At 37.3% G+C, this 19,718-nt stretch overlaps 1 protein-coding gene and 1 long non-coding RNA gene across 6 annotated transcripts in view; one reads left to right on the plus strand and one right to left on the minus strand.

Moving 5' to 3' along the window:
- The first annotated feature begins 7,411 nt into the window (after nt 1-7,411).
- On the plus strand, nt 7,412-8,502 carry LOC125245746. The gene is made up of 3 exons (XR_007179606.1): nt 7,412-7,704; nt 7,794-7,877; nt 8,048-8,502. It is a non-coding gene; the product is annotated as an uncharacterized LOC125245746 (long non-coding RNA).
- A 1,455-nt stretch (nt 8,503-9,957) lies between these two features.
- Nucleotides 9,958-19,718, minus strand: part of LOC125245721 (gastrula zinc finger protein XlCGF57.1-like) — an 85,893-nt gene continuing 76,132 nt past the window's right edge. For 3 of the 5 annotated variants that reach the window (XM_048156437.1, XM_048156439.1, XM_048156441.1), the window contains exon 3: nt 9,959-14,130. In XM_048156437.1, coding sequence (XP_048012394.1) covers nt 12,524-14,130 — 1,607 coding nt within the window. In that variant the 3' untranslated portion in view covers nt 9,959-12,523. Of the gene's footprint in view, nt 14,131-19,718 lie in introns of all 5 variants that reach the window. The other 2 variants (XM_048156440.1, XM_048156442.1) reach the window with 1 other exon arrangement.

The raw sequence follows: 19,718 nt of genomic DNA on the forward strand, positions 1-19,718 counted from the left end.
AAAGAAAATGCCTAGTGGTTCTGCTGATGGCACTGTCAAGGAGTGGAAGTATGAACGAGTGATGTCTTTCCTGTTGCCCCATATGCAGGTCAGAAGGTTAGTATATGTCAGATGTTGACATTATAACTCAACAACGTATTGGAAACAATACTTGTAACATTTCTGAAGTACCTTTTTTTATTAATGATTAAATGTTTTCAAAATGCATAGCTATATTACATTGTACATGTACAATTAATAATACCCGTTATTATTTCAGTTAAAAAACCACTTTGCAACTGGAGGATGAACCAGTGGATATGAGTGTGGCTGAGGAGGATGTTGATGCAGAGATCTGCCAGCTAAGCAGATCACAAAGTCCCTTTACTACTATGCAAAGGCCAGCAACACCTGCACTGGAAAGTCAAATATCTCCAGCCCCCACACCACCCCAAGGCACGTGTACTCCTCCACTATCAACACAAGTACCTGACACACCCGCCCTACATCCCAGAGTGCAGTCAATAAGGAATGAAGGTTGACAGAGACAAAAAAGGAGAAGAGTTGATTCACCCAGTCCAAATGAACAACAACTTCTAGATATTATCACTCAACCAACAACTACTGCTCCACCACATGTACCAAGACAGGAGGATGAGATGTACTACTTTGCACTCAGTTTAGTGCCTAAACTAAGCAGGCTTCATCCGAGGAACCAAAATAGGGCACAGATCCATATCCTCAATTACCTTTCGAATTTGGAGTTAGAGGATGAAAATCAACAACATCAAGCCAGTCAAGCTGGCCCTGTGTTGTCACATACCCAAACACCAGGATTTCAGCCAATCCACCCCACTACCTCCTGCCACAATGTCCAGACCCATCACCCACACCATATGTCACCCCAACTACATCCTACCATCACCATGGATTAGAACAGGATTCCGGTGCTGGTTTTGGTTGTACTTCAAGTTAAATAGTGCTATGAGCATTATGCAGGGATCAAATGTCTAGCCCTTTTTGTAACAAATTTGATGCAGTGCCACCAAAACAGGGACAACAGCATTTGGATATGTCAGTGAAGTCTCTTTAACATTATAAATAAGACATATAATTTCTTCCAGTTTGCATTTCTGATTCGCCTGATCATGGAAGCTGTTTGCAGTCTCAAGCGGATTTACCAGTCCCCAAATTTAAAAGAATGTCTCATCTGTCAAGAAAGGAAAAGGGAAAGGCTGGAGAAAAGGGCTTTGAGACATTAAAATGTGCTTCCCAAACAAGAGAGAAACTGTGTGATATAGACAGCAAGCATGCAATCAATCAAATCAAGGAAATATCTTTACATGATGTTAATCCACTGTTGTGGCACAAGTCATGTTTCTCATTATTCACAAGCAAGACTCTCACTGAAAGATTACAAAGGAAAAAGCAGATTTCATGGAAGTCATCTGCAAGCATGTCCAATCATCTGGATTGTTGGAAGCATGGGTTGAAGGCAACCTACTAGGCCCCAAAACTGCAGAGCAAGTTATGGCAGGGAAGTCTTACAACAAAGGAATTAGAGCCCACAAATTCACTCTGCAGGCCATGTGGAGGATTCTGTTGCCTCAGCTGCTTAGCTTTCTGGAAGACAGGAATCGTGACCTTAACGAACTACTGGATAAGACAAAGAACAGCCCTGTAGAAGATCTTGTGACATTACTTGCTTCTGAAGAATTTCAAGCAGTCACAGAGGCCTACATTAAAGCCAACAACAACCCAAACTTCATGTCTTGGGGCTACATGAAGATGGTTCACATTCTTCTATTTTTCATTCGCACACAGAGGGACGGAATCTGGGACCTGCACCTTTGTGCATTCCAGAAAATGTTGCCCTATTTCATGCGGTATAACCACATCAACTATGCTCGGTGGGGGACCATCTACCTGAACGAGATGCACCAACTTCCACAGTCTGTGAAGAAGGAGTTTGCGGCTGGAAACTTTGTAGTCAAGCGCTCTTTACATCGCTTCAACCAAGTGGATCCCGATCATAGTCAGGAGTGGCTAGGCTGTATTGGAAAAAAGGGAGGAGGAATTGTTGGTATCAGAAAGTCATCTTCAGCTCTTGGCAGATGGGCTCTGTCTTTCAACCATGACACTTGGGCAAGATGGTCTGGATACAGATGATGACTACATCTACATTGAAACCATAAAAGGCATAATGAAACGGGACTCAATAAATGAAGATGCTTTGCTTGCAGTATTGCAGAGATTTGGTTTCTTTTCGGCTAACCTGCCCCAGACACTGCAAAACATTGCAAACAAAGACTTTGCCACCCAGGATATTGAAGATGAGCTGTTGACAGCTACACAGAAAGGGCAAAGTCAACTGGATACATTTGTAGAGGAGAGGCTGTTGCCATCTGAGGGGAGAAGAGAGTGGAACACGTAAAAGGCATGGAAGAGGCTTGGTGGCAATCAGAAGACCAGTTGAGGGCAGAGATTTACCTCTTCCCACAAAATGGGAGAACTTTATCGCGCACGAGGACAACAAGGCAGACCTTGCTCGCTTTCTATCACAACAGCTGATTGTGAGAGCACCAGACACCAAAATTATAGTTGCTGCAGGTGGCTTCAGCGATGAAGAGAGGGTTGAAGCATCTAATACAACCCTTAACACTGACAGCTTGGAAGCTAAACATGAAGAAGCAGACACAAGAATTATCCTTTACTGCATCAGAAGTAAGGCATCAAAAATTGTTGTCTCTGCAAGAGACACCGACATCTTGGTACTGCTGATTGCCCACTTCCACACGATGCCATGCCAAAAGATCTGGATGAAGACAGGTACAGCAAAGGAGAGAAAGTACGTCCCAGTTCATGCTGTAGTGGAACAAATGCAGATGGAGCCACAGGTCCTCGAGCTACTTCCTGGTTTCCATGCTCTCACTGGGAGTGACTCAACTTCATACATTGCAGGACATTCAAAGAAGACATGCTGGGAAGTTTTCATAGAGTGTTCACATCTACTAACGGGGCTTGGCGAAGGTCCTGAACTGAGTAACTACACCATTCAGAATGCAGAACAGTTTTTCTGCAAACTCTATGGCGTAAAGGATCCTGATAACATCAATGAAGTTCGAGCAAGCATGTTTGTCAAGGGCATGACAATAGAAAGACTGCCCCCAACCAGAGACGCTCTCTACTTCCACATTCAGAGCTCTCACTTCCAGGCTTTGGTCTGGCGGCAGGCCCACTTGCAGCAGCCAGTTCTGCCACCCCCTGAAACCATGGGATGGAAGACAGAGGGGAATTCCTTTATTCCTCAACTCATGTCACTACCCCCAGTTCCAGATGCCTGTGAGGAGTTAATCACCTGTTCCTGCACCACTGGGTGCAAGACAGCCCAATGCGGCTGCAAGCCTAATCCATGCACTGCATCTTGCAAATGCAGAAAGTCCAATGATACTTGTATGAACAAATAACTTTTGGAATATTTGTGATCACAGTATTGTTGCTTGATTTTGTTGAAATTTCAGTTACAGCAGCCATTTAAACATTAAAAACTATCCCTTTCATGTTAATGTTGTTTTTTTCATTGTTTACTTGTTTAAATATTCTGAGAATGCAGTTTAGTTCTAATGTTTAATGTTTAAACTGCAATAAATGCATTAAAATGTGTTTTTTTGGCAGCCATTTTGTTTTTATTGTTTATGCCAAAACAGTGATGTTTACTACTTGTTATACGGCAGAAATGGATTCAGCACCTAAAAATCATATAGAAACAACACTTGAAGTACTTTTCCTCAAAAATGCCTACTGCATCTTATTCAGGGCTATTTATCTATTTTGGGACTCGACTAATCGTGGCTGTGAATGTTTATCCACATTGCCTTTAATTTGTTTAAAAAAGATAAAATCATTGTCAGTTTCGTCTATCACTTGACAGGCAGTTCGGTCGGTTTATTAGAAAGATGTTTCTCTGTGCTGTGTGTGAAAGAAAATAAAAGTTGTCTTAAGCCGCGGGTAGACTATAGCCAGGCCTTACTTCATTTTCCGTGTCCCGCTCTATCTCGTGCACAGTTCAGCGCGCACAAACCTTTCAAAGTCTGTGCGAACTCTCTAGCGGACTGCTGTTTTTCTAGTGAACCCCCCTAGTGAACTATGACTCTGTACGACTGATAGTCGAATATAGGCAATCTGATTCGAATCGGAATCGACTATGTAAATCCGTAGTCGAGGACACCCCTAGATATGAGTGGTTCTATGATGGCTTTTGTTTTTGTGTTACAAAGATAACCGTGAGAATCCATACAAATTTTCTCCTTCTTATGAGAAATGGGCACCATGGATTGGGCCTCTCACAAGAGCCAGCAAAAAAGTGCTTAACACAGAGTATGCCAAACTCAAAACAAAGTCTTTTGTAGAACAGGTAGACATTGACATTACAGAAGAACGGCTGTCAAGTGAACTAATGAATTTAATGGTAAATTTGAACATTTTATGTAAATGTGAGAGCAATGCACAAGAACTTTAAATTACTTATTTATAGACATTCAGTACATTGTTGTACTGGATGTCTACTCTTCTGGATGTTTTTGAAACAGTTTCTAGATTTGGCTATTAACTAAATACCAAAAAGCAAGGAAAATTATGGTAATCATTTATTTAATGATATAAGAATATGTTTAATTGTTGTAAACCTGTCACTATGACTCTGTACGTGTACCTTAAGACAGCTGGGTCAATGGTTATGGTAAATGTGTGTATTTCCATTTCAAGGTGGTTGGGCAGTGATCATGTGTCCTTGTAGCATTGTGAACTCGGTCAAATTCAACATAAGAGCTGAAAGCCCACGCGATTATGCAGATATGTTGCTGTCATTCCAACATTTCCCAAACGTTGTCGTCTATGATTTTGCACGCGGGTTAGTAAGTCATACCAACCTACGGGAACCAGTGAGACTGCCATTTCCTAATTTTAATACATTTGCATTTACAAAATCTATTTAAGTTTAAATACTTTAAGTAACAAAGATAAATAAAATGTGCATCTAGGCTACTGTTCAACAAACAATGATAGAATGATAACATTGTTTAAATGTTTGCCTACATAATCCAAAAAAAACATTAAAACTTTTTATTGTGCGGTGTCGCCAGTGGCCTCTGTGGATGCCGTGCCGCCGGTGCCGCCTTTGGATGTAGTGTCGCCGGTTGATGTGACTGTTGCTACATACCAGTGTGGTGAACATTGTGAAGTTCTAACAATGATATTTAACCTCAGATCCTGTCGAACCTCATGGAAACTCAAACATGATCATCCCCTTCAAGACCAGTTGGTATGTATTTGTGTAACTTATTTGTCACAGTGTGGTCTTTTAAGCCATGTTTTAAGCAATGATGTGTAATTTTTTTCACAGGTTAAAGGTACAGTATGTAATAAGTTTGTCCGCTAGAGGTCGCTAGAGGCCTATTCAAAACAAAGGTGTAGCTTGATGACGCAGTTTGAGAGCGGAATCTTGGGACATGTGGTCTCCATCTCAAAGGACGGTGCAAAAGAATAGGGATAGGACTTGGGAAGAAATCATGTTCATGGATGCGATTATTAACATTACTGTAGTGTTGTGGGAGCTGAACGAGGACGCTGGAGCGATTGAGCAACACATGCCTCACGAGCAGAGGAACTTTTATGACAGTCACCAGTGCCACTTCCGCTTTTCCGGTCATGAGTATGAGGTAACGCAGCTCTGTTTATCATATTAGATACATTTGAGTGTGTTGAAAATTATGTTATAACGTTACTCTGTGTGTTCGCTTGGTGGCTGCTGTGAGACACTTGTTTGAGACACACTGCAGTAAGATAGATCGATTTTAGAATATCATATGTGACCCGCTCTGGCGAAATGAGTCGGAAGTCGCAACGTTCTATTTTAAGATATGGGCCGATAATGTGGAAAAACAATGAAAAAAATCGTTTTTTTTTTTAAAGCTAATTTCAAAGAACAGACTTTCAAAAATAATCTCCCAAAGTTTCGTAGTCCAGATAATTGAGTAAAGGTATTTAAATGGCTATTAAATCTGACATGGTTTTACTAAATTCGCTGGAAATTAACTTCTCAACTCCTCTCGTCGGCGCTCCCATTTGCGTGTCTCTCTTTAAAAGCCAATAAAAATTGAATCCATATAGGTAGCACAAAAATTCTTTTTGCATACAAAACCAGAGACTTTAAACTTTCACATAAAGCCTCCAACATGCTTCTGTTGCGTTGTTTTCACCCTCTAATGAGTCTGAGTAATATGCGTTTACAACAAAAATAGCACAGCCGCTAACTGAATACAAGTATGTATATTTCACGTGCTCATAACTTCATCAATGCACAGATCATAAAAAATGGCACATCAATATTTAAAGCAGATTCCCAAGATTAAAATGAATCCAAAATCAATATAATATATTGCGTTGATCACAAGATATTACTCACGGAATGATTTAACATACTTGGCTAAAAACATGTCTCTCATCTCTCCGGGATGCAGCGTGTATCCAATGATCCCGGACCCATCCATGTTCGTTTTCCAACGTTGAATCACACAAAATAGACATCATTTTAAAGCTTAGAATCTCATCTTTTTAATGCATCTAACCATTTTCAAAAACTCCTAACGAGTGCTGAGAAGCACCTCTAAACCGGAGTTTACCGCCCGTTGGCGCCACCTGGCTGCGGAAAAATGAACAACAATTTTTCAAACTATTCTTTATGCTATCACCACGAAATTTGAACCAGATGCAGCTTACATATAGGAGAGTATCATCAAAAAATATTTTTTTAGCGATCTTATTGTGTTCCTGAGTTATTCCATGTCAAAAAAATAAAAAAATATATATTTTTTGTATTTATCAGCTGTTTCTCAGCAAGAAAATGTCCAAATGTAATGTAATTTATATTTTCTTAAAATTTAAAATGTTTTCTATCAAATGATACCTACCTTTTGACTCTCCTTGCTACAGTTTTGGAGTTATGAGTCTTTACTTTTCTGTTTGTCGCTCAGAAAAAAAAAAAAAAAAAACTCTAAAAAAACCTTCAGGTCTTAAAGGGTTAATTCAAATAAATACTTTAAAATAATTTGAGCTTCAGCCTGGTTTAGCATTTATATATATAAAAATGTATTTGGTCAAATTAAGCTGTAAAATAAATAGTTTATCCCTTTAAATGCAATGGAATGCAGTGTTTCCATGGTTTCTACAAAATAAAACCGGAAACCGAGGGTAACACGGGTATGATGCAATTGACAGCGACTCACACGTCCCGGAGCCTTGGTTTAAATTGCAATTTTCTCATGATTTACAAATAGTTAGAAACATTTGGGATATTGTAAGTACTCAAGTGAACAAAATATATAACAATGGCCTAGTGGTTTTTGGATATTTTACGGTAAAATATTACATATTGCACCTTTTTTAATTTCATTAGTTTGATTTCATGTTTAAAAAATGTGATCTGTAGGTAAACTATGTTCTGGATGATCGAAGACCAAAGGATGAAATCATAGTGAAAGATGGTCAGACATGCTTGACAAGAGAATCTCATTTCCTTGGGAAAAATAAACTACATGGATTCTATGGTGAGTATTAAGTACCCTATTTGTGTTGTGTTAAGATATTTTTGGAGACAAATCTATCTATGCATAATTATAGGTGGGAAATGCTTGCTTGAGACTTGTCAAGGCAATGATACAGAAGCAGGTATGTATGTTTGACATGTTTTTTCCCCCAAGAAAAATGTGTAATTTTTAGTATTTTACTAAAAATGTGTAATTTTTTACTTTCTACAGGGAAAATATGTTTTTATAATTGATCTCCACATCCCTCCAACATGGCTCCAGCCTTTGTGCTGTGACCCTTTGTGTAGTCTTCCAGTAAGTGTTTTAGTTCTATAAGATAAATCATTATACAAAAACATTTCAAATTCAAATTTGACCTTATCTTTTACATAAGGTAAACGGTCAGAAGAAAGATCTCCTGACACCTAATGCTGTAACTTATTGTAAAGTGTTTTGTTTGTTTGTTGTTGTTTCTTGTTTTTAAGGTTGAAGTAAACGGCTTAAACAAGAAGACAACAAGAAGACCTCATTGTGCCTGTGATTTGTTCATTATTAAGTCAAAATGAAATTAACTTAAACATTTGGTCTTAAACATTTGGGTTGATGTTTTATGTGCTTTTTTATGGTAAAACATTAATATTCATTGTTAATTCATGACACCTAATGCTGTAACTTTTTGGAATGGATTTTTTTATTTTTTTTTTGAGGGAGAGAGACCGGCGACCAACGTGAATGTGTGTGCATCTGTGTTGACAAATAAATTCATAAATACTTTCTCAAAAGTAGCTTAATGTCAGTTCATTTAAGCTTAGTTTAAGAAATAAGTTATTGATTCAGATGTCCTTTTTTTATATAAGGAATAAAAGTTTCTTAATAGACGTTCATATATACACTGCGTTCCAAATTATTATGCACTTGACATATCAGTAAGATTTCAGTACAATAAACATTCAGATTTTAGTTTTTCTAAGAAAATGTTTGTTTGTTTATTTATCCATGTCTTTTTAGATAACTGGTGTCAATCTCAGACAAAATAATTTGCCAGATCTATGGAAACCCTACTTAGAGGTTGTTCCACATTATTAAGCAAGTCACAGTTCTCATGCAATATGGGGAGGAAGAAAGATCTTTCTGAAGATGAAAAGCATGAAATGGTGCAATGTTGTGCAAAAGGCATGAAAACAACTAATATTGTGTGAAACTGAAGGGAGATTATCGAATTATCATAAGATTTGTGAGTGATTTAGAGCACGGCAGAACTCGGTCAGATAAAGGCTTATTAAGGAAAGTTCCTATCAAAAAAATGTACTGTATTAAAAGGGCAGCTATAAAAAAAAGCCAGTGTTGAACAGCAAACAGGTATTTGAAGCTGCTGGTGTCTCTGGAGTCTCAAGAAGCTCTCCATGCAGGCTGGCAGTTGTGCTTAAAGATGCATTTCAGCCACTCCAAACCAAACCTCACAAAGAGAAACATTTACAGTGGGTGTAGAAATACATTTTCAGTTTTATTGCTGTGGTGTTTTTTTGCAGCATGGGATAGTGCATAGTGCATTGTACAATAGTGCATTGTACTATGCACTATCCTCCTTTTTATACCATAGCTGAAAATGGCCAGTTATGAACTCCACATATCTTGCAAAATTCATTTTAATACCCTCCATCTCACTTCCCAGTATTCCAGCCCAAATCATCACCCACCAGCTCCCTGCTGACCTCAGTCTTGTTGGAATGTGGTGGCCATTCACCAACCATCCAGAAATCCATCCATTTAGACCATCCATTGTAGTACGGCATTAGTCAGTGAATAAAACTATTTAAAAATGAGTCTTCATGTATTTCTACACCCACTGTAAATGTTTCTCTTTGTGAGGTTTGGTTAGTGGTGTCTAAAATGCATCTTTAAGCACAACTGCCAGCCTGCATGGAGAGCTTCTCGAGACTCCAGAGACACCAGCAGCTTCAAATACCTGTTTGCTGCTCAACACTGACTTTTTTTATAGCTGCCCTTTTAATACAATTCATTTTTTTTGACAGGAACTTTCCTCAATAAGCCTTTATCTGACCGAGTTCTGCTGTGCTCTAAATCACTCACAAATCTTATGATAATTCGATAATCTCCATTCAGTTTTACACAATATTAGTTGTTTTCATGCCTTTTGCACAACATTGCACCATTTCATGCTTTTCATCTTCAGAAAGATCTTTCTTCCTCCCCATATTGCATGAGAACTGTGACTTGCTTAATAATGTGGAACAACCTCTAAGTAGGGTTTCCATAGACCTGGCAAATTATTTTGTCTGAGATTGATCCCAGTTATCTAAAAAGACATGGATAAATAAACAAACAAACATTTTCTTAGAAAAACTAAAATCTGAACGTTTATTGTACAGAAATCTAACTGATTTGTGTCTTGCATAATAATTTGGAACGCAGTGTATTATTGAAAAATGGCAGGTTGAATACATAATTGTGTTGGATTTTATAGTCAAGTGACCATATTAAATTATTAAACGATGCAAACAAAATTCAATTCTCCTTTAATGCAGCATTAAAAAGACAATAGTGTCATCGTTCAGCTTAAGATCGGTGTTTTTCACAGTCAATAACTAAAGTGCATAAATTATGGAGGAAACAGGTGGCATCACATTTCAGAATATTTCATCCATCTCCTGCTTGAAGATCGCAATATGTCATGCCGACATATGACAATACTGACCACGGCACGGTAAGACAAATAATGTTAAACCATTTATAAGTAGTACGATTCTGTAGCGATTTATCTTGCCGACATTTCATTGTGACATCTCGTGTGGTTCTGTGTGATTTGGACAACTTCAAGTTACGCCCCTCAACAAGTTACGCCCCCCTCTTGCAGTTTGCAGACAGATTCTATTGGAAAAACACACGCAGCGAATTGCAGCCATGGAAGCCAGTGAACAAACTGGGTCAGAGCTTGCAGATTCTACCTGACCTAAAAAGCCTCAGCATCTATCTACAAAATCTCTATAAACGGAAGCATATTAAAACGCGATATCAACTCATCATAAATCAATAAATCAACTAATTATTTTACAGTGTGAAAGTCACTTCGCCTTCCAATGTCACTCCCGTCGCGTGTCTTCAAACTGGCAACCCAAGAGAGCGTCGATCCTGAGGAGGAGGGGGCAGGGCAAACAATATTTTGAATTTGAACTGCAGTACCCATTTCAACCATTAGCTGTCATTCTTACATACAGCCCCTTCAAGTATTTGGGCTTATTGATTAGAACCTATGGCTGGACCATAAGACCTAAAATCAAAACCTTAACTAAACATTACGATTTATGAATGATTGTTTTGTTTGTATTGTAAATATGCTTGACTATTAAAGGTGGGATATTTTCTCCTAATGAAAGAGTGCTCCGACATAACAGCTCACTTTCAGCAGTTATTTTAGATATGGTTCGTACAGATTTCTTACAGATTTCTGCTCGTTGTAAGATAAATCAGATAACAACAGATAAATCAGCACATATTATGATCTAAAATCACATTCAAATTGGCAAGCCTTCAAACACACAATTGTTAAACTTTCGTAAGGACGCAAGCGAAAGTGATCGCACTTTGAATCGTCTCTGTTTTGACTTGCCGTTTGAGTTCGCCTCTCTGTTGCTTCCATGCCGCTGACTGAACAGGGGGTAGAGTTTTTAAGCGGAAAGTATTAACAATATTAAAAACCCAAAATGACCGACATGGGAAAATTATGTCAGTTAGAGATTCTGAATTTCGGTTAATCATCCAGCCCCATTATAACCTATTGTTATAACATACCAAACAAAAAATGTATTTCCTTCAGAGGTTCAGGCTCTTTGGAGTTGCTCAGATGGTCATGCTGCATTTATGCATTTTATCATGCCTTTATAGTGCAACGGTGGCAACACCCAGAAATAAGAATTAAAACAAATTAAACAAACTTGACCTAAATCAAAATGTTCGGGCATGAACACTGGTCAAAATTCAATAAACCCCAGATAGCTAAAACCCACCGGTTACAATATTTTTCTCTTTACACCAACAATAAATGCACAAAAATGTTTTTGTTCAGTTTCCAATTATATTGTTGCAAATAATCAACAGATAACTAGTCAATAAACTATAACACAGGAAACCTTTTACATCATCACAAAGAGTGAGAGTGAAAGAAAAAATGCGATACTGACAAAGATACTTTTTATTTCTGTATTCAGATAAACACTTTTGAGAACTGGACTCATGAAAGTGCTTATCTGAATACAGAAATACATTGAAATGAAGCATTGCGTTTGAGTAAAAAAAAAATATCCATATTTAACAAGTTATGATGCAAAATATCTAGTTTCCGCCAGACTGCCTTCCGTATTAAAATTACGGAAAAAAACGAACTGGCGTTGTGTCAATTCCGTAAGTTGAATAGGGAAGGCGTAGGACGTAGCCTAAGCTTTCTAACTTGCTGGAGTTTTACACTTTCTTCGTAATTTGCAGAATGTGGTCTAGTGGAAGCTAGATATTTTACTTCATAACTTGTTAAATATGGATATTTTTTTATACAAACGCATTGCTTCACTTCAGAAGGCCTTTATTAACCCCCCGGAGTTGTGTGAAGTACACGTTTATGATGGATGGAGACACTTTCTTCAGCTTAGACTTTTTTGGTAGTGCATTACTGCCATTATCAAGTTCAGATGCATCAGGATATTTATTAATATAACTCAGATTGTGTTCATCAGAAAGAAGAAAGTCATATACATCTAGGATTGCTTGAGGGTGAGTAAAGCTTGGGGTAATTTTCATTTCAAAGTGAACTAATCCTTTAATCACACAATGTGACTGCAATGTGTTGAGTTATCAGTGAATGTAAATAGTTTGTCAGAACTTTGTGCTTCTGTTGTCTAGCACAAATTAATCCTCACACTTTAATAGGAACGTTCATATTTGGTCCAAATTCAGTTGCGGTGTGAATGCAGCCTCGATTTTACACAGATGAGTATTTTCTGGTGCCATTTTAAATTGCTGAGCCATTTGAAACTCTTTCCACACAAAGAACAAGAATGTGGTTTCACATCTGCATGACTTTTTAAGTGTATCTGTAAGTGTAAAGGCAAAAGAAATCTTTTATTACACTGATCACAATTAAATGGCCTGCCTCCAGAGTGAATAGATGAGTGATTTTTGAAATTTCTCCTTTTTCTAAACCTCTTACTACATTCAGAACTCTGCAGTTTCTTTCCAGAATGAGTTTGCAAATGTCGTTTTAGGTTTAGTGCTGCTGTGAAGCTCTTTCCACACAGTTTGCATGTGTAAGGCTTCTCTTTGGTGTGAATCCTCATGTGTTTTTTAAGGTTTCCTTTTTGAGTGAAACTCTGTCCACATTTTTGGCAGGTGAAACAGCTCTCTCCAGTGTGAATTCTCATGTGCAGTTTGAGGTTTCCTTTATCAGTGAAACTCTTTCCACACAGATTGCAGGTGTGAGGCTTCTCTCCGGTGTGAATTCTCATGTGGACATTAAGAGTTGGTTTAAGTGTAAAACTCTTTCCACATTGAGGGCACGTGTAAGGCTTCTCTCCAGTATGAATTCTTATGTGCCTATCAAGGCTTCCTTTTCCAGTGAAACATTTTCCACACTGTTTGCAAGTGAAAGGGCTCTCCCCAGTATGAATTCTCATGTGCCTGTTAAGGTTTCCTACTTGGTTGAAGCTTATTCCACATTGAGGGCACAAGTAAGGCTTCTCTCCGGAGTGAATTTTCACGTGGGAATTAAGGTATTTTTTTCTGTTAAAACTTTTTCCACACTGTTGGCAGGTGAAAGAGCTATTTTCAGTGTGAATGCTCATGTGGACTTCAAGGTTGTTTTTTCTGTTAAAACATTTTCCACACTGTTGGCAGGTGAAGGAGCTTGTATCAATGTGAATGCTTATGTGGTCTTTAAGATGTCCTTTTTGACTGAAACTCTTTCCACACTGAGGGCATGTGTAAGGTTTTTCTCCAGTGTGAACTCTCATGTGCCTGTTAAAGCTTCCTTGTTGAGTAAAACTCTTTCCACACTGCTGGCAATTGTACGGCTTTTCTCCGGTGTGAATGCTCATGTGCTTTTTAAGGCTTCCTTTTTGAGTGAAATTCTTTCCACACTGTTGACATGTGTAAGGCTTCTCTCCATTGTGAACTCTCATGTGGACTTTAAAGTTTCCAAGCTGACTGAAACTCCTTCCACACTGTTGGCAGGTGTAAGGCTTCTCTCCATTGTGAACTCTCATGTGGACTATAAGGTTTCGACGTTGATTGAAACCGCTTCCACAGTGTTTGCATGTGAAAGGCTTCTCTCCAGTGTGAATTCTTATGTGGACAGTAAGACTTCCGTGTTGATTGAAACTCTTTCCACACTGTTGGCAGGTAAAATAACGTGTATTTCCAGTCTTTGGAGATCCTTTTTGAGAGGAAGTATTCTCAGTCTGTGATCTTGATCTTTTTCCACTTATGAAGTCATGTTTTTCATACTGATCTTTCTTTTCCATTTCATCTAGTACTTCACTCTCATCTTTCAGTGCCATCGGATCTAGGGTAAAAAGAGAAAAATACAAGTTAACCCCAGTTTAATGGCATAAATCAACAAAGCATCAAAACCAACAACATGTATGCTAGATTCTATATGCACTAAGCTACTGAATAGGGCTGCATGATTATGACAAAATAATCGTAATTTTTGATTATTCCCTTGAAACTGAAATTGCAATTATGGTAACACTTTACTTGAAGGGGTGTGCATAAGACTGACATGACTCCTTCATAATCATGACATGACACATGTCATGAATAGGAAGGAGGTTTTATGAATGTTTATGACAACTGTCATTAAGTGTCATTCGCTCAGTTATGTCATTTTTAATGCAAAGATGACATTGTTTGAGATGTCCGAGTTATGACAACTTGACATAAACCAATACATCATAACCTGTCAGTGTCTTTGTCATGACAACTTGACATTATTTAGCTTTATGTGTTAACATTACATTAAACTGTCATGTGGTTGGTTTTGACATCGGCTGTCATGAGGCCATTATAAGTGTCATAAATATGTATCTTGAGCTCAAGTACAGTGGTACAAATTGAACTTGTCATTAAAATGTCATTAAGTGACAATACTCTGACAAATAATTTTATAACAGCATCATGACTATTTTTCATTTCATGTTTTTTTTTGTTTTTGTTTTTTTAAGTTTCCACCAACAGAAGTTCAGATAATAGAGAATTTCAAATTTCGTAAAAAAGATGACACTGTTATAAAATAATGGTAACACTTTATTTTAGAGTCTTTTAACTAGTTGCTTATTACTATTAGCATTTATATGGCCAAAACATTGGCTATTTATTAGTACTTATAAAGCACATATTAATGCCTTATTCTGCATGATCTTATTCTACATTCTTAATCCTACCCAATACCTAAACCTAACAATTAACTATAATAAGCAGTAAATTAAGAGTTTATTGAGGGAAAAGTCATAGTTAATCATTTTTATATGTGTTCCCTATACTGAAGTGTTACCAAAATAATGTAATGTAATGTTAACCCATAAAGCTAAATAGTTTTTTAAGTTTGATAATAAATCTGCTATGTCATGTTTATGACAGGTTATGATGTTTTATGGAGTCAAATTAATGCCTTAAAGTTTTGCACAAAAATAAAGTTTTGCAAAACACAAAAAAGAATTGAGCAATAAAAAAATGTTTTGCAAACAAAAATAAAGAATAGCAAAGGAAAAATAAAGTATTGAGCGGAAAAAAATAAGTTTTGCAAACAAAAATAATAAATTGCAAAATAAAATAAAGTAGTGCAAAAATAAAAATATAATCAATCACAAAAATCAATGACAGCTGTAATCCTATTTTATCTTTGCCACATATTTTTCATGCTCAAAACTACTAAATCATTTGCAACGCTCATTTTATTCTGCGTTTCAGTCAAGCGTGCGCTCACGATACCGCTTTTCTTTTGCGCTGCAAGTTTCTGCGCGGTTCTCTTTATGGCACTGCTTTGACGTGGGGGTGGAGTCAAGAAACGGGGGCACGCCCCCGCGAAATGCATTGGAGGAAAGCGTATCGGCGACAGGTGAAATAATTCTTTGACATGGTTAAAAATAATGAATGGTTTGTTTTTGTTGGTTTGTTTAGCATATGTTGTCGCCGATTACGACCCCTCCAATGCATTTCTTATAGTAATATGACCCGTTGCTCTCTGTCTCACTGCCTGTATCCACTTTTGTGTCCTTAAACATTCGTTTTTTGGGGTCGACAGCTTATAAAAACTTATTTCTGGGTTTTTTAGCTTGTTAGCTGTACACCTTGTCACACAGCAGCTTTTAGGCATTGTTCTGTTTTTGTAATGAGTCAGAAAAGACAAGAAGGCAGCCTGGAGACGGTTGGATTGTTTTTCCCCGGTGGATTTCAGATTATAATAAATGCGCTCTGTCTCTATGCTTGATCTGTTCTGTTCCGATCTGCGTCTCCTGCCGATGACGTGTTTCGCGGGGGCGTGCCCCCGTTTCTTGACTCCACCCCCACGTCAAAGCAGTGCCATAAAGAGAACCGCGCAGAAACTTGCAGCGCAAAAGAAAAGCGGTATCGTGAGCGCACGCTTGACTGAAACGCAGAATAAAATGAGCGTTGCAAATGATTTAGTAGTTTTGAGCATGAAAAATATGTGGCAAAGATAAAATAGGATTACAGCTGTCATTGATTTTTGTAATTGATTATATTTTTATTTTTGCACTACTTTATTTTATTTTGCAATTTATTATTTTTGTTTGCAAAACTTATTTTTTTCCGCTCAATACTTTATTTTTCCTTTGCTATTCTTTATTTTTGTTTGCAAAACATTTTTTTATTGCTCAATTCTTTTTTGTGTTTTGCAAAACTTTATTTTTGTGCAAAACTTTAAGGCATTAATTTGACTCCATAATGTTTTGCTAATGTCAAGTTGTCATGACAAAGACACTGACAGGTTATGATGTATAAGTTGTCATGACAAAGACACTGACAGGTTATGATGTGTTGGTTTATGTCAAGTTGTCGTAACAAAGACATCTCAAACAATGTCATCTTTGCATTAAAAATGACATAATTGAGCAAATGACACTTAATGACAGTTGTCATAAACATGCATAAACCCTCCGTCATATTCATGACATGTCATGTCATGATTATGAAGGTGTCATGTCAGTCTTATGCACACCCCTTCAAGTAAAGTGTTACCGCAATTATTAATTACGGTAATCACAATGTACATTGAATTGTGTTTTGAATAGCTTTATACCATAAAGTTAATACCATATACCATTTTTGAAGTAACTGTCATAATTTTATATAAAAATAAAAAAAACAAGCTGAAAACAATGTCAACTATACATTTTTTTTTTATTATTATTTAAACAAAAAAACAAACCAAACATATGCATGGTAGGTATAATAATAGGGGCATTCACACCGGGTTACTCTAGGAATTAGACACCAGGGTGGTTACCCGAGAACTATTGTTCACCTAGGGCCATTTTCCTAGTTGCATTCGCACCACTAGTAGGAACTCTGAAGTGACGTAAGCTGCGCTTGTTGTGACTTTTATTTTGGTAGACATTTTGACAGCACTGAGAACAGCTTGTCCAAAGCCTGAGCACACAGCGCTCACATTCTCCGTTTTCATTAGTTTAACAGTCCTGTCTAATGCATTATTAGCTAGAACTGTACAACAACAAAAGTAGACAGTATTTGAAAAAGTATCATCTTTTGCCGTGTGGTTGATGTTCAGTGTGGCTGGCTGATCAGAAATACATAATCATGTTTCGCTTTGTCCGCTCAAAGATTTTCTCAGCATATTGAGGCCCATCTATCACGTTTGTAGAGTTAATTCGTGAAGTAAATATATAGGCTGTGTACACAGCTTTTTAAAAATGGCAGGCGTAACATGCTCTAAACACTCCTCTTATGGTGCGTTCACACCAGACGCGAATGATTTACATGTTAAGTCAATGCAAAGACGTGATAGACATCCTGTGGTGCGAATTGAGCTAAACTTTGGCGAATATTTGCGTCGCATTAACGAATGAGGAGCTTGCTCTAGTAGTGATGTGATTACGACGTAGCGAGAGGAGGCAGAAATCTGAAACAACAATGGAGGACAAAATCATCGTCGCTGTATGTGGATACCTGGAGCTGTATGATACATCTTCGTACTTTTACAGAAACAGGAATAAAAAGGATCTTCCTTGGAAGAAAGTGAGTGAGGAGGTCAGACAATCTGGTAAGCTCTTTACTCAATTTGAGATTATATATATATATATATATATATATATATATATATATATATATATATATATATATATACATACATACATACATACATATATACATATTGAGACTACAAGCTAGCTAAAGCCGGCAAATTGAGCTTATTGGCCGTATTTTACAACTACTTTCCTGCTGATGAGTTGTGTTTATTCAGAGGAAGTGTGCAGAAAGAAGTGGAAGAGTCTGAGGTACACATATTTAAAGGAGAGCCCCTCCCATGACGCGAATTTCATGCGCAAGTAAATTCAAAATGTTCAAGCGTCCAACTACGTGCAAATAGCGCACAAGTCACGTCTGGTGTGAACGTCCCATTAAGCATGCAGAATAATTAGAAAGTGATTTTTTTGTGTAATCGCACACACATTTTAACGATTACGAAATTGTAAGTAATCATAATCGCAATTAGAAATTCTATTAATTGTGCAGTCCTTCTACTGAAAGAGGTGTTATGTGTCTATAATATTAGAAAAAGTGTTCTTTAAACTATGTTCAGTTTGCAGAAAAAAATCTGTCCGGATTTGAGCACAAAACCTGTACTTAAAGTTGCAAATTAACTGCTTTTGGCATCTGATCATAGCTCCATTTTTCCCCCCCAAGTGTTATTAAATCTTTCAACAACATAGGCCAAACCATTTTCTTGGATATTTAAAGAATTATATATACTGGCATTTGTGGACAAGCATTAGCATAGGTTAAGTCCTATCTAACTGACTGCTACAACTTTGACTGCTAAAAACCCAAGTATGGAGTGCCACAGGGCTCAGTATCATGTCCTTTGCTTTTCTCCTTGTATAAGTTTCCCCAGGGGACATTATCATTTTATTTCACTGATGCAAATGATACTTAGTTCAACCTATACTCTTAGAAGGAATGTCTAGAAAAATTATGCGTAACACTAATTTACACAATTTATCATCAATATTAAATAAAAATGTGTAATTTAAAAATTAACAACTTGGGAATTTACCTACAGCATTTAACACAATGTGTGTAGACTGATGTGCTTAACACACATATGTGATAAGCCATATTTGAGGTCAATGGATGATAGGCGAATGTTTCCTGCCCGACATACTGTAATTACTACAAGGACCCACTCTTAACGATCTGTCCCTCACAGGCTGCTTGACTTTGCCAGATGTTTTTTTTTTCTGTGACAAACTGACTAATAAAACTTTTGGTCGACTGTGGCTTTTCTAGTCGACTAACGATTAGTCGAATATTTAGGGCAGTCCTAATAAGGTTGATCACTCACCTCTCAAGATTTGCTTTATGAAAAATAAATGTTTTTGTTTATTTTGCAACAGTAAGTGTTATAAATGAATGGTTGACATATAAAATTAAACTCAATATCTGCTTTTGAATTTAGATCAAAGTAAATGTGTTAAAGGTGCCGTAGAACGTCTTTTCAAAAGATTTAATATAAGTCTAAGGTGTCCCCTGAATGTGTCTGTGAAGTTTCAGCTCAAAATACCCCATAGATTTTTTTAATTCATTTTTTTAACTGCTTATTTTGGGACATCATTAAATATGTGCCGATTCAGGCTGCTTCCCCTTTAAATCATCGCACTCCCCGCCCCGAGCTTGCGACTGCCTTAAACAGCATAAAGTTCACACAGCTGTTCGTCATGCAACATGTCTAATCGCATAAGTATAGTATTTATTTGGATGTTTACATTTGATTCTGAATGAGTTTGAGGCTGTGCTCCGTGGCTAAAGCTAACATTACACACTGTTGGAGAGATTTATAAAGAATGAAGTTGTGTTTATGAATTATACAGACTGCAAGTGTTTAAAAATGAA

Source organism: Megalobrama amblycephala, linkage group LG14 (genome assembly GCF_018812025.1).
Source record: "Megalobrama amblycephala isolate DHTTF-2021 linkage group LG14, ASM1881202v1, whole genome shotgun sequence".
NCBI classification, from domain to species: domain Eukaryota; kingdom Metazoa; phylum Chordata; class Actinopteri; order Cypriniformes; family Xenocyprididae; genus Megalobrama; species Megalobrama amblycephala.